Source organism: Schistocerca americana, chromosome 5, assembly GCF_021461395.2.
Source record: "Schistocerca americana isolate TAMUIC-IGC-003095 chromosome 5, iqSchAmer2.1, whole genome shotgun sequence".
Taxonomy (NCBI): domain Eukaryota; kingdom Metazoa; phylum Arthropoda; class Insecta; order Orthoptera; family Acrididae; genus Schistocerca; species Schistocerca americana.
The window spans coordinates 579,415,625-579,431,100 of record NC_060123.1 but is presented as its reverse complement, the minus strand read 5'-3'; the positions used below and the strand labels follow the sequence as shown (position 1 = coordinate 579,431,100).

At 39.8% G+C, this 15,476-nt stretch overlaps 1 protein-coding gene across 1 annotated transcript in view; it reads right to left on the bottom strand.

Moving 5' to 3' along the window:
* The window catches only part of LOC124616551 (lachesin-like), a 354,912-nt gene that overhangs the window by 46,569 nt on the left and 292,867 nt on the right, over positions 1 to 15,476 (bottom strand). Inside the window, exons 3-4 of the mRNA XM_047144869.1 lie at positions 7,571 to 7,686; positions 4,119 to 4,304 (exon numbers count right to left, since the gene is read on the bottom strand). Of these exons, the coding sequence (XP_047000825.1) occupies positions 4,119 to 4,304; positions 7,571 to 7,686 (302 nt within the window). The remainder of the gene's footprint in view (positions 1 to 4,118; positions 4,305 to 7,570; positions 7,687 to 15,476) is intronic.

Genomic DNA, 15,476 nt, shown 5'->3' with positions numbered 1-15,476 from the left:
AGCATTCTTCTGTAGCACCACATTTCGAAAGCTTCTATTCTCTACTTGTCTAAATATTTATCGTCCATGTTTCACTTCCATACATGTTTACACTCCAAAAAAATACTCTCAGGAAGGACTTCCTGGCACTTAAATCTAATCTCAATGTTAATACATTTATGTTCTTCAGAAACGCTTTCCTTGCCATAGCTAGTCCACATTTTATTTCCTCTCTATTTCGGTTATCGTGTTATTTAGCTTCCCAAATGGCAAAACTCGTCCACTACTTTAAGTGTCTCATTTCATAATCTAATTCCTTCAGCGCCATCTGATTGAATTCGACTACATTCCATTATCCTCGTTTTGCTTTTGTTGATTTTCATCTTATATCCTCTTCTCAAGACACTGTCCATTCCGTTCAACTCCATTCCGCTCAACTGCTCTTCCAGTTCCTTTTCTGTCTCAGACAGAATTACAATGTCGTCGGTGAACCTCAAAGTTTTTATCTCTTCTCCATGGATTTTAATTATTCCTCCAAATTTTTATTTTCTTTCGTTTATTGCTTGCTCAGTATACCGGTCGAATAACATCGTGGACAGTCTACAACTGTACCTCACTCCCTTCTCAATCACTGCTCCCCTCGACTCATATAACTGCCATCTGATTTCTGTACATTTTGTAAATAGCGTTTCGCTCCATGTATTTTACCCGTGCAACCTTCAGAATTTAAAAGAGTATTCCAGTCAACACTGTCAAAAGCTTTCTGTAAGTCTTCCAATGCTAGAAACGTAACTTTGCCTTTGCTTAATATATCTTCTAAGATTAGCTGTAGTGTCAGCATTGCCTCGCGTGTCCCAACATTTCTATGCAATCCAAACTGATCCTCCCCGAGGTCGGTTTCTACCAGTTTTTCCGTTCGCCTGTAAGGAATTTGTATTAGTATTTTGTAACCGTCAGTTATTAAACTGATAGTCTTTTTACCTACTTGATCCTCTGCTGCCTTCACTACTTCATCTCTCAGAGCTACCCATTCTTCTTCTACTGTATTTCTTTCCCCTGTTCTTGTCAATCTTTGCCTAGCGCTCTCTTTGAAACTCTCTACAAAATCTGGTTCTTTCAGTTTATCTAAGTTCCATCTTATTAAATTCCTAATTTTTTTGCAGTCTCTTGAGTTTTAATGTACAGTTCATAACCAATAAATTGTGGTCAGAATCCACATCTGCCCCTGGAAATGTCTTAAGTTTAAAATCTGGTTCCTAAATCTCTGGCTTACCATTATATAATCTACCTGAAACGATCTTTGTCTTACCATTATATAATGTATCTGAAAACATCTTTGTCTTACCATTATATACTTTATCTGAAACCTTCCAGAGTCTGCAGGCCTCTTCTGCACATACAACCTTCTTTCGTGATTCTTAAACCAAGTTTTAGCGATGGTTAATTTCATCAAAGTATGGTTCAAATAATTGGGTGTTCCAGCTACTTCTTTCCTTGAAGATATTAGTGCAGGAGCAGCATATCCCTTTTTTTCACCCAACAGACAAATTCGAGAAATTAATTGTTGGAACAGGAATAACATAGTTAATGACCTATGTGTTCATTGATATAAAACTGCTTTCAGTGTAGAATACAGCTGAAGATAAATATTAAATACTGTGCCTATTAGCTACTAATTCTGTCATAACTATTGGTGAATTTCTCATGAGAACTAACTGATCCTGATACTGTCAATTATATCACAGAATTTGTGCGCAACGTAATGTTCGACTACAAAACACTGTAAATGCAATGATATGTTACTTATTTGTTTATTTTATTTATCCATTCATTTTCCTATGAGATTTAGGGAATTAAGGTCCTCAGTTGCAACTAATCAAACATCCTAGGCACTTTTAATTGCTGGAGTAGTCTAAACAGATATTTGTAGCATTCCAAGATTATACCTCTCCTTCACCCCTCAAGTTCACACCCTCTCAGTCACCATCAAGGTCACCTGCTCGCTCTCAAGGTCACCCCATGCTCCTCTTTCCATTCCCTCTCAAATTCCTCTGTACCCCCTGCGTCCCCCCCCCCTCCTGTCTGTCTGTTCCCAGGAGTGTTGTTCATTTTTAGAGGGCTGACATCTCTCATACCGTACGCTGTATGGACAGATGCTATTCCACCGTTAACATGCTGCTCCTGTACTAAAAAAATGTTTAAACGAAACACTTGAGAACACATAGCTAGGGAGGGGAAATGAAGTGGGAGATAGGGTAATTGTGAGGGGAAATGAAGTGGAAGATAGGGTAATTGTAAGAGAATGAGAGTGTGAGAAGGGTGTTATCCTTGATGGGAAACAGGATGGGGAGACCATTAGGGGTGGGGATGGAACATTGAGGGAGAATGGGAGTGGTGACCTTGGTGGGTGATTAGCGGGAGGAGAGGGAGTCAGAGTTGATGACACTGATGTAGACTGGAAACTGTTCTGGAAACCGAATTCAACCACTAATAACTGAGTACCATCTGCAAGTATGAGACTAACTACTTGACGAAATTATTCTCTGTTCAGCTATCGGTGTAAGGATATATTATGTCAGAATCACCTGATTATTGAAAATCAGGTGGCTCTCTGCCCATGTGACAACTTGACATATAATTTAATTACGCATTTTGTACCATTTCATGACGTTCATTGTGCATAATTTGAATTTCTGTACATCTTGACGAAATTCTTAGTGGATTATGTATCACATCTGAAGCTATCAGTAACTGGGCGAAACTATTATTGTAAATATTTCAGTAATCAGGCGATCTAGATGTAATAAATAATTATATGAAGATTTAAAAGGTCACATGCTTATCGTGTGACAATATCTCAAGTCTTAAAAAGCTATCGGTATAATATTTAGATTAACTGTGTCTTCTTATGGCTTAGATTGATACGTACGTTTTGTACCAATTTTTATGCTAAATAAACGTAACCATTCGTGTCACAACGACAAAAACAGTAGTTGTAGGTCTGGCATTTTGATACAGTCTGATGTCATCTGAATATGACAGAAGATCGTAACACTGGTTTGATGAGCAAACCTGCTACTCAGCGAAATATAAATATAGGTATCTGTGACTATTCGCTTGAAAAATATTAATTTCTTTTCACTATTTACTTTTTTTCGAGCCATTTTCAGACTCCTTTTCAGATTAAATGCAGACGTTTACGTGTTCGTAGTTGCAGCACGTTGCTGCTTCCTGCAGCAGTGTGAGCGGTATTTGTGTCAACAAACAACTTACAGGTTTGATTGTCATTGTGTATCAGCCACACTTTTAAGTAATGTCTGTTATCATCTACTACATGTTACCAAATTGTGTAAGCTCTTGAGTGTCACAAGGAACCGATCTACAAAACAAAAAACAAACAAAAAATCAAAAAAGTTGGAAGTATAGTGAAGAGTGCTTAACTCAATGGCTGATAAATAATGAAGATAAAAGCTTAGTGTCACATAAAGTAACGTCTACCGCCTAGTACAATACTACAGATAAGACAAGTAAACTTATGAAGATGAACCTGAAAACGCTGGAGAATGAGTTCATGAACAAAAATAATATTTCATTCGCAACTGGTCAGAGCTGTCTGTATTTACATTTCATTCTACATGTTATCACTAGATTGTACAGTTCCATAATGGATAAATTTATTTGTTTTTACCTTATTTTAGCTACAGCGCCATAGGGAAGCTTGGACGCACAGTAGTGGGCAAATGTTTATTTAAATTATAATGTCAAGTTTTAACTAAGGTACAGTTAAGTTTGTTTGCACTTGTCTATGTCCTCGAAAACCACTTCACTCGGGAATTGTGGAAAGAGCAACAAATTTCGGCGTATTCATTTTACCTTTTTGTTTTTCGAGGTCTGCTGATGCTCAAACAACCGTAGATAAAATTGGAAATTTACTACCTCTCCATTGGCGCCTGCTAGATTTGTCAGTGACACAGCGACAATTCCATCGTCATCGTGAGCTGGATTTAGTTTTGTTTTACAGCGTTTTTTTCGTTTAGATACACAATCCATGATGTAAAACAGACAAATTCATCTCATGAAGATCACAGAATTCTTAGGCAGACTACGTATTGCGTGCGAGTGACGGGAGCTGAACTGACCATGTACTTCATGGGGTCGGTGTTGACCTGGCACATGTAGGAGCCGGAGTCTGCGCGCTGCACGTTGCTCACGTGCAGCCTCCACGTGTTGTGGCCGTTGTGCGTGACGGCCAGCCGCGGGTTATGTGCCACCATGTGCGTGTGGATCGCCAGGATCGCCTTCGAGTCAGACTTGATCCACGCCACCTGCCGCACAAAGCAACAGCACACTTGCAACTTCTGCTGCTGAAACAGCGTACATCCTGAAAAAGTTATCAGAACTATTATCTGGAACACTGTCATTCAAATTCTGAAGGTGGCAGGGGTAAAATACAGGGAGCGAAAACCTATTTACAATTTGTACAGGAACCAGAAGGCAGCTATAAGAGTCGAGGGGTGTGAAAGGGAAGCAATGGTTAGGAAGGGAGTGAGACAGGGTTCTAGCCTATCCCCGACGTTATTCAATCTTTACATTGAGCAAGCAGTAGAGGAAACAAAAGAAAAATTTGGAGTAGGTATTAAAATCCATGTTGTCGTTGTTGTTGTTGTTTCAATCTTCTGGTCCAGGTGTGCCACAAACTTCTCTTCTCCCCAATCCTATTCAATACTTCCTCATTAGTTATGTGATCTACCCATCTAATCTTCAGCATTCTTCTGTAGCACCACATTTCTAAAGCTTCTATTCTCTTCTTGTATAAACTACTTATCGTCCATGTTTCACTTCCATACATGGCTACACTCCATACAAATACTTTCAGAAATGACTTCCTGACACTTAAATCAATACTCGATAGCAAATTTCTCTTCTTCAGAAACGCTTTCCTTGCCATTGCCAGTCTACATTTTATATCCTCTCTACTTCGACCATCATCAGTTATTTTGCTCCCCAAATAGCAAAACTCAATTTCTATGGAGAATAAATAAAAACTTTGAGGTTCGCCGATGACATTGTAATTCTGTCAGAGGCAGCAAAGCACTTGGAAGAGCAGTTGAACGGAATGGACAGTGTCTTGAAAGGAGGACATAAGATGAACATCAACGAAAGCAAAACGAGGACCACAACAACAACATATAACATATCTAAAGTAAAAGCGACCCGTGTCAATAACATTCACATTTAGTAACAAGAACATATTTTAAAATCTAAAGCTACTTAAGGTAGGTTCTCATTCAACACGGTCATAAACTAATGTTTTTTGTTGCACTTTTCTAAAGGTATATTTGTCTAGAATGTTGGGACGACACGGTTTTTTAATTCGTGTGTTTCTAATGTGCCTACAGCCCATCATTCGAAGCACCGTCACGACCACCATGGGACGCTCTTAGTCGGAGACGCCCGGCTCAGGCAGAAAACCTGTCGTGCCGTGAGACGAGTCCGCAAAACGATTTACATTGCAATATCCTTGCAAACATGTTCGTCGAAATAGCTAACGGACGTCCTGCGCAGGCTGCAAAATGAAGCATATTCAACTCAGCCACGTCGGCTTTTCTCGCCAAGAAGAACGAGGGTATTGCTCTCCAGGAACAATACGAGTTGGAGGAGGGGTTGGTATACGGTTCTGGAATTGCAGACTAAACGTAAGTAACGAAAATACCTTTTTTGGTCAAATTTTTGTCATAGTTGATAAAACATAATTTTTAGTCAACCATATTGGATTAGCCGTTTCGAATCTCGAAAATATAACTTCAGATTTGTGTTCAGAACACGTAGTTTTTATGCAGATTGAACTAAGAATACATAAAAAACGTCGCCCCAAGCTTTAAACAAGTTTTATTCCAAGGACAATTTTTCAAAACTGGGTGCAGCTTAAAATGAAAACGTTTCAACCTATTAACTTCTACCTTTCAATCCCCGGAAGTAAAGACAATTCTTGAGAGCTTACACCTATAATAAATGAAATTTATTAAAATTAACTTTTTTTGTAAAGCTAATAGTACAAAAGACTAATTAAACGTCGCTTCACTCTTCAAAATCCGATACCAAATCCTAGGATTTGTATGTATTGCACATGGAACCTACTGCTGTCTTATGAGGAAGTTCGTGATTTCGTACGGAAGTAAGAGAGAACATTTTGCGCCGTCATGATAAAGATTTAAAAGGGTACTGAAGTAATGAAGCTTCCAATCTTTCTTCGTTATTCACGTGAGTTGACAGCTGTTAAGTTTGAAAAAACAGAGAAACTAGATATACTACTTCTTCAGTGAGTACGTAGAACAACACAAAAGAACAGTAGAGTTGTAAGCAGAAAGGTATCCCGACAGACGTGTACGCAATGAATGAAAATACAGTGAATGCCCCCGATATTAGTGTTGGTAGGACAATGAAATACTACGCAAAGGAAAAGGGGCAAGCCTGCGACGAACGGAGCGAACAAAATAGATGTTCTCGCAGCTGAAACTGTACGTTATTCAGTGAGAGTTCCTTCACAATTCATTTGGGTGGAAACGGAAATAGGATATCTTAAACGGTTCAATCAATATCTGAAGTGGACAGCTTAGGTGAGTCACACTGTAACCTGTGTCTATTTTATTTGAAACTGCTTAACATATTCATTCAAGCCTTGGTCACTCTCTCTCAATCTTTCTCCCGCCCCCCCCCCCCCCCCCCCCCTACAATTTACCTTTCACATATCGAAATTAATTATCAGTCTATCTTTTAGTATAGTTGTACCGTACATGTCTTCTCTCCTGGTTCATTATTCCTTATAAGTTATCCTATTTACCTATCTATACTGCAACGCTATTCTGTTACATCACGCTTCAAAAGCTCCTATTCCTCTTCTTGTGTCTACTATTCATGGCCCACGTTCCTATTCGGTAAAAGACCACATATTTTGTACAAGGCTACACTCGTGACAATTACCTGCAGAAAAGACTCACTAACACTTATATGCATATGATATTTTAACGTCTCTCTCTTTTTCAGAGAGATTTTTCTTGCTATTACTAGCGTTTTAATTCTCTTTTACTGCCAAAATAGTAGTGTCTCACTTCCTAATATATTTCTCTCACAACCACCAGACATAATTCGACTACGCTCCAGTACCCCTATTTTACTTGGGCTGATGTTCGCCCTATTGCCTCTTTTCACGACGGTCTCCATTTTGTACAACTGACGGACAAAGTCCCTAGCCGTCTCTGACAGTACAATGTTATCACCACATTTCAAATACTTTTATTTGTTTTTCCTGAACTTTCATTCTTTTTCCTACAAATCTCCCGGTTTCATTTACAGTTTGTTTAATGTACAGGTGGAATCATGTGTCGCACTCCTTCCTCAACTTCATCCCGTTTTTCATAACATTCAACTCTTCCAATTTCTCTCTGTCTCACTCCCTTCGCAGTTACCACACTCTGTCACGTCCTCCGACTCTCGTAACTGCATTCTGGTTTGTGTACAAGGGTATTACGTATCCCTTCTGAACGGCTTACTCCGGTGACAGCAGTTCTGAGACGGCAGAACGCGTACTTGCCTTGTACTCGCCCAGGTGGTCCACGACGCAGGTGAAGCTGACGTCTCTCCCCTGCGTGGCCGTCACGTTGTCCAGTGGCGCCAGGAACACCGGGGCTGGCTCCTCCGCGACCTGCCCTGTAAACACAACAAAATCCGTGACCAAATCCACAACAAATTCCATGTTAGTGGCGCGTTTGGTCCGTTCTCTGCCGTTTCCAGACCAGTATCTCAGTTACATCAAGCATAATTATAAACTCATTGCTTTGTTGCCACGTGAAGGGCACAGAAACCTTGAACTGTTCTCGAATTTATGGATGGCATCCTTTGTGGTCTAGATGATGGGCCTGCTACATCAAGCCAATAGTTGGACTAATAGAAATAGTGGGGGCTCCAGCTACTTAGTAGTCTGGTAAATGAAGTAGCTTTCAGCTCTTTTAAGAGGGTCGGGAAATAGAGAAAGAAATTGTCGCTTCGACAGATTCAGCATATGAAAAATACAAAACACTTTTTTGTAAAAATAAAAAAAAGTCCAGAGGAATCTCACTATTAAATCCAGAAAATACAGCTGATAGGTGGAACACGTGCACTGAAGTCGTCAATGAGAGGAAGGTTCAAATGGTTCAAATTGCTCTGAGCACAATGGGACTTAACGTCTGAGGTCATCAGTAATCTAGACTTAGAACTACTTAAACCTAACTCACCTGAACCGCTCGGCCACGGCGACCCGAATGAGAGGGAGGACTTGTCGATATGTAAGACATGGGGGATCAAGTTATACAGACACAGTGTAATAAAACAAGTCTTGTTAGCAAATAATCCGGATGAGATACATAACATACCTTCGGAATTTGCAAGATCAATGGCTGAATTGGCAATAAACTGAGCGCTGTTGGCAAGCGAGGTGCACTCAGCCCTTGTGAGGCAAACTGAGGAGCTACTTGATGCAGAAATAGCGACTCCGGTCTCATAAATTGATATGCGGCCGGAAGAGCGATGTGCTGACCACATGCCTCTACATATCCGCATTCAGTGGTGCCTGTGGGCTGAGGATGACCCGACGGCCGGTCGATATAGTTGGGTCTTTATATCCTGTACGGGCGGAGTAAGTTAGTTAAGCTGGTTCGTAAAAACCGTGAGTCTGCAAATGTACCACCAGACTTTCGGAACAGTTTTGTATACACAGTGCCAAAGATAGCGAGGGTAGTTGATAAGGGCGGGAAGTATCTCACAATCAGCTTAACATCTTGAATACTCAAGTTGATGATAAAAAATATTGCACAGAAGAACGAAAAAGGATTTGATTGAAGTTCCTCATAATGAGAAACTAGAAGGAGCGATATGTATCTACTTTAAAGAAATTTTTCGTAGCAGAAATCGCACTCAAAACTGTTTTTTATCGTCCACTTTCGAGAGGTAAGACTGCCATCTCAAGATCTTTAAAAGTTTTTGGTTGCACGTCGTGTTCCATATTGCGTTCATTACTCAGGCCATGTTAATATTTTCTTTCAGAGTATGCTGCACATTCTACACAGGTTTGTCAAAAATATAATTACAACCCGGTTTGTCACAAGTCAAAATATACACAGCTAAAACGCACCTTGTGGAAATTGCAATGTCTATATATGTAGCACTCCTTCGACGCTTGCCATTTGTTAAAATCCACATTATATAGTAAAAGTGCACATTTATGGTAATGTTTACATTTACAGTGCGAATGAAACATATCTTGAAACCTTCTCACTCGAAATGCATAGTACAACACGAGTGAGGAACTTCCAATATGTGCTTCAATTGTCATGTAAATGTAAACATTAGCATAAATGTGCGCTTTTACTGTATATTGTGGATTTTAACAAATAATAAGTGTCAAGGGAGAGCTACGCATACAGACACGTCAGGTTCCACAAGGAGCAATTCAGCTGTGTATATTTTATATTTTTAGTTGCGACAAACAGGTTTGTAATTTTTTAACAAACATACGTGGAATGTGCAGTATACGCTCCATTAAAATTTTTAACAAGGCATAAATAGTAAACGCACAATGGAACATGACGTATAGGCAAAAGAGTTTCTAAAGATCTAAAGATGAAAATCCTGCCTTTCGAAACCTGTCAATGAAAAGCAGTTTGAACGCGATCTCGGCTATAAAAATTTCCTTTAATGGAAGAGAAAATTGAAAATCTGTTAGTAGACGATCAGATTGGCTTCAGGAAAGATAAAACGCAAAAGAGAGCCAGTTCTGACGACGCGTTCGATAATAGAAGCAAGACATAAGAAACCAAAGACCAAGAAAACTGAAGACCAAGAGAAACTGTAAATGTAAAATAATGCAAAATGTTCGAAATTCGCAGGAAAAGAGCTCTAAGCGATAGGGAAAGACGGCTAAGCAATATAAAAGCGCTCGGGTTACAAAAGGTAAACGAGAAGGATGTAGTGTGTCGTCTCTACTACTCAATCTATATGTCGAAGAAGGACGACAGAAACAGAACGAATTACAACCCAGGGAGAAAAAATATCAATGATACTCGTAAAATTCGCAGATACCGCTGGTATGCTCAGTGGACATGACGAAAATTTCAGGATATATTAAATGAATTAAACTAAATAACACCACAATGGATTGAGAGTAAAGGAAGGAGACACGGAAGTGATGAGTAGCAGCGGGCAAAAATTGTACGGCAAGGTAGACATTGGAATATATCCAACTAATAACCGAGGACGGATTTTTGCAGAGTACTTTTACGACCTGCTGAACTGTGAATCACCAGACGAGTTGGAATTGGGGGCTGACACAGAAGAGAGAGAGAGTCACGCCCTCCAACCAGGGATGAAGTCGCCCATGCCGTAAGAGATCTAAAGAATAATAAGGCAACTAGAGAAGATGATATAGTGGCCGAGATGATAAAGTGGGGAGGCAACAAAGCAATAGACAACTGGACCAACATAATTCACCAGATATGGAGAGCAAAGAAGTTGCCAGAAGGGTGGAAGAATGCGATTGTAGTACCAATACATAAGAAGGGGGACAAGAGAGATGCGAACAACTACAGAGGAATATCGCTACTAGAGGTCGGATACAAGGTGTTGTCAAAACTCTTGCTCAAGAGAGTAGAAGAACAGGTAGAAAGTATAGTTGGCGACTACCAAGCGGGATTCAGGAAGGAAGAGGATGTGTAGAACAGATATTTATCCTGAAGCAACTGATCGAACATATGGCCTTAAAAAACGAAAAGGCAGTAATAACCTTCGTGGACTTCACAAAGGCATATCATTCTATCAACAGATAGACCCTTGTTAGGATCCTGAAAAACAGAGGACTAGATGGAACTACACAAGAACTCATAAAAGAAATTCTGACGGACACAAAAGCAAGGGTGATATTCGGAGGAAAACTGTCGGAAGAATTTGAGATCAAGACTGGTGTTAAACAGAAAGACGGATTGTCACCATTGTTGTTCAGTATAGCACTGGACGTACTGATCAGGCAGTGGAGAGCAATAAACGAGGAAATGGGAATACCAAAGACCCATGTGGGGGACAATTTGACAATTGGATCAATAGCCAGAAAGGTGGGACTGAATATCGCCTGTAAGACAAAGACATCAAACACCACTGCAGACTGGGAAACACCGGAAGACACTACGCAAATGGCGGACAAATTTAAATACCTGGGAGAATTTATAACAGAAAGGAACAGGAGCAACGAGGGAATAACAGAGAGGATACAGAAGATGAGGTCAGCCTTCTGTGTGACGAGACAGATATACAATAAAAAGAATATATCCACAGAGGCAAAGATAAGCCACTGCAAGGCAACCGTGAGGAATGTAGTATTATATGCTGCTGGGGCGATGACACTAGGAAGAAATGGGGCAGAACAACTAGAGAAAAAAGAGAGAAAAATACTAGGTCCTAAAATAGGCGGAGAGAGATGGAAGCGAAGACCAACGGAAGAACTGTACCGGTACATGAGAACAATATCCGGGGAAATGAGACTCACAAGGACAAGGTTTGCTGGACATGTAGTATGGACAGAAATTCGAAGAGAGTGTGGGAAGCAACAAGGAGGACAAGGGGAAAGACAGGAACCTAGTGGGTTGTTGAACTTCGGAAGGACTTGTTGGAATTGGAGACCAAGGTCGAAGAAAGGAAAATTGGAGGAACAAATATACACCGACCAATATTCCGGAGATCAACGGCAGAGAAGAATACAGGAAAAGATTAGCGACGCCAGTGGAGCGGAAAGGAGAAAAGGATACTCAAGATCTTGGAAGAGGGGCGGGAGAGAAGAAGAGAAAGAATGAAGAGGTTCTGGGGGAAGAAGAGGAAAATGCAGTCCACGAAGGGACAACCCGTGGTCCTACAGAGACCGTAACGCAAGAAGAAGAAGAAGAAAAAGAAATCCTCCCTTCAGTATACGACAGTGATCAGGTTTACCGACCCAGATCGAGTAACGATATGGAGGAAACATCAGAGAAACTCGGGCTGTATACTACGCAGTGATCTCTATACTACGTGGATGCCGAAGTATGGTCATGAAACATGAAGTTTCTACGCGCCAGCGTATTACTACCGACTGTATCGTTCCCCATCTAGCAGTTGACAAAAAGTTTCTATCGATCAGTACGTAACTGAGTATTTCCCAAATGGCGTTTTGCTATCCTGCAATCACTGTACAAATAGGTGAAATAATGAAAGTGATTAACATTTCACAGTTAATAAGACTATGTATGAAAAGAATCTTGCGCAAATTCTACGTGACTTCGAGTATCTGCCAATTCACTGTTGTGTTTGAGTAGGTTCCCTTCACAGAGCAAAGAGATTTTAAAGAAATGGATAATTGCTGTGAAACGCAGCAGATTTAACCTTACTTCAAGCAGTTTGCTTTGTGGAAACCATTTCAGACAAGAAGATTAATTATTAAGACCCGGAACTTCAATGAATACCTCGAACCAGAAACGATGCCAATACTTCCTGAATTTATAGCATATTTTACGTCGACAAATAAAAATCACGGCTAAATGTTGTTAGGATTTTAACTTAGTACTGCTGCGTTGCATGTTATTTTCTTGCATTCCAGTGTGTGTGTGTGTGTGTGTGTGTGTGTGTGTGGCTTGTATAATGTTGAAATTTAACTGGGCTTGTATTCAGATACTCTTCACTTCTGATGAATATTGTTTTCAATTTCACAGTATAAGAGCAATTCCTAATTTCTGTTAACTGTTGTTTTAGTATTTCCTAGAATGAACCTAATATTTTTGTCTTGTCTTTTGTGTACGAGGGCGTGCAGTAGAGTAAGGTCTACGGTTTTCGGATGTGAAAACCCTTGAAGCTGTATAAATAAACCAACCGTTATTAATATTGAACATCTCTTTCCTTCATATTGAAGTATTTGCAGCCCTCTGCCGCTAGAGGACTCCGAACTGTAATGTGAAACATGGTGTTGTGTAACATAACTATGTCGATGGTGAAAAAACACCCTGCTATAATCCCTTTTCTAATTCGAAGAGTTGCTCGACATATCGAGCACCTTCTTATTCACCTCAACAATGTCAGACCACACACGAAAGCTGCGACATCTGCAACAATCCGACGCCTTGGATTCACTGTAAACGATTAGCCTCCATACAGTACCAACATGGTCCCATCCGATTTTCATCTGTTTCAAAAAACAAGCGTCTTCGTGGGCTTCACTTTGATAGTGACGAAGCGGGGCAAGTAGAGGTGAGGTTTTGGCTCGTCAACCAAATTTCTAAAGTGACCTTACCAACAGATTGGTCTTTGAGAGAAATGTGTTCGTTGACAGTATAACTATGATGACAAATAAAAGGGCAGACGTGAAGAACAAAACTATAGGATATTAATAACATTTGTTTTATTTAGAAAGCCTTAATAGTTTTCATATAAAAAATTCGGAGGCATTAATTTTTCAACACGCTCTCATATTATCATTGATTAATGAATAACAGTATGAAAAAAATATCGGGCCTCTGTGAAATGTACAAATAAATCACTCAGCCAGTACAGCTCAGATTTACCAAACACTTGGTACAATAACAGATGTGTTACTGCTCTTGACTGATTTAGGACAGTGTATTAAAAGTATTAAGAACTACTTTATTACGTTCAATATAAATAAGAATCTGTAATACTAGCGTCCATATAAACAGATAATTTGCAGTAGCGACTTATAATGTACTTGAATTTAAAAGTTAGAAACGGACAAGTATTACTTGTACAGGTAAGTTTACTTTTATTAGGTGTTCGTTTTGTGCTCTGGTTCTGGGTTGAGTATGAAATATGTGCCAGCAAACACAGCTCTACTGCTAAACGTAAACACTGCTGTTTGTTTGGAAACCTGTTTCACCATAACTGTTGTTAATATTAACGATTATTAATATTACCCATTAATGATATAACAGATTGCCACTGGATATTCAAGGTTCATTGAGTAGCATGTCGTAAATTACGATTGTGCAGCCATTTCTGTTCCTCTAATTTCAGCGCCATCTGTGGCGAAACGAAGAAAATGCTTCAGAAAAAACGTATTCAGATTTTGCCGTCGAATCGTAATCTGCAACACAAAACGGGAGTTCCAGTTGAGGGTTTCAAAGTTACCCCCCCCCCCCCCTCCCCGCCACCCACGCACTGGGTGGGGTGGCGGATCGAGTGCGGTGTCTTTGAATGTTCCCTCCAAGACAAAAAAACTGGAGTTATAACCTTTTTTGATTCGAAGTGCAGCTTTCGAGATATTCCAATGTCTTTACTTGAAACAAACAACCTGTATACAGCATGAAATTGACAATGACTTGCAACGCTACTTATTCCGAGAATCTACTATATCATTATATCATTTTGTATATACTCAAAATACATCAAATCACAATTACTACGCAGAATTGAAGGTTTTCGTAATAAAACCATGACATTAAATGATCTGTTCATAGAGATACATACTCGAATTTGCAGTACATGTTGTACGTATATTGTGAGTGTACATTAATGAAGATAGGCGAATGCATCACTAAGAAATTATATAAAAAGGTACATTTTAGGCTGAGAAATAGGTGCTCATTCCTATTTCGATTTCTTCGTAAGGAGCCCTTAAATATTTCATTCCTGTTTTTTTTTTTCGTAGTGGTACGCCTAAGCAAACGATGTACAATAGGCATCTGCAGTTTGTCACACTTGACTGTACGAATTACACTTACTTAAAAGTTTGGCTAATATAATAATATGACAATTTCTATTGATTTTACATCATTATTTTGAACAACAGTGGAATGAATAAGTAAAACATTGAGAAAATAAGTCCGGAGCAATTTTCTGATCAGCTTGTCAAACTCACAAATAACACTCGCTATATGTATCCTACACAGTTTTTACTCTATAGTTCGTAGTGTTCCTCTGCAGATGTCTGGACTATACAGTGTCACAATCTCAAAAGGGCACCAGATAGAAAAGTACTTTCTTATGCATTATGACACTTCCTTTCTTGCGAAATTTCAATATGGCGGCCTCGCAGCAAGACGATCTTCATCCAACACGCTCAAACAACTACAGTTCCACATCCAGGCAGTACATAGATCATTGATACTACGGCCGCAGCTTGCGTCACTGGATGACGCCGCCGCAGTTGTGGATATGTCACGCGGGAGAGTGAACTGATGCGAGAGTGCCTATAAATATCGTGGCTCCATTCTTTTACGATGGTTGTCTCTATTCTTCTAAGCCTTCGAAGGAAGGAAGATTAGAGTTTAAAATCCCATCGACAATGAGCTCTTTAGAGATGGAGCGCTAGCACCGATTAGGAAAGGACGGTAAAGGAGATCAGCCCTATCCATTCAAAGAGCCAACCCACCATTTGTCCCATGCAATTTAAGGAAATCTTGAAAAACCTAAATTAGGTGGCCAGATGGGGATTT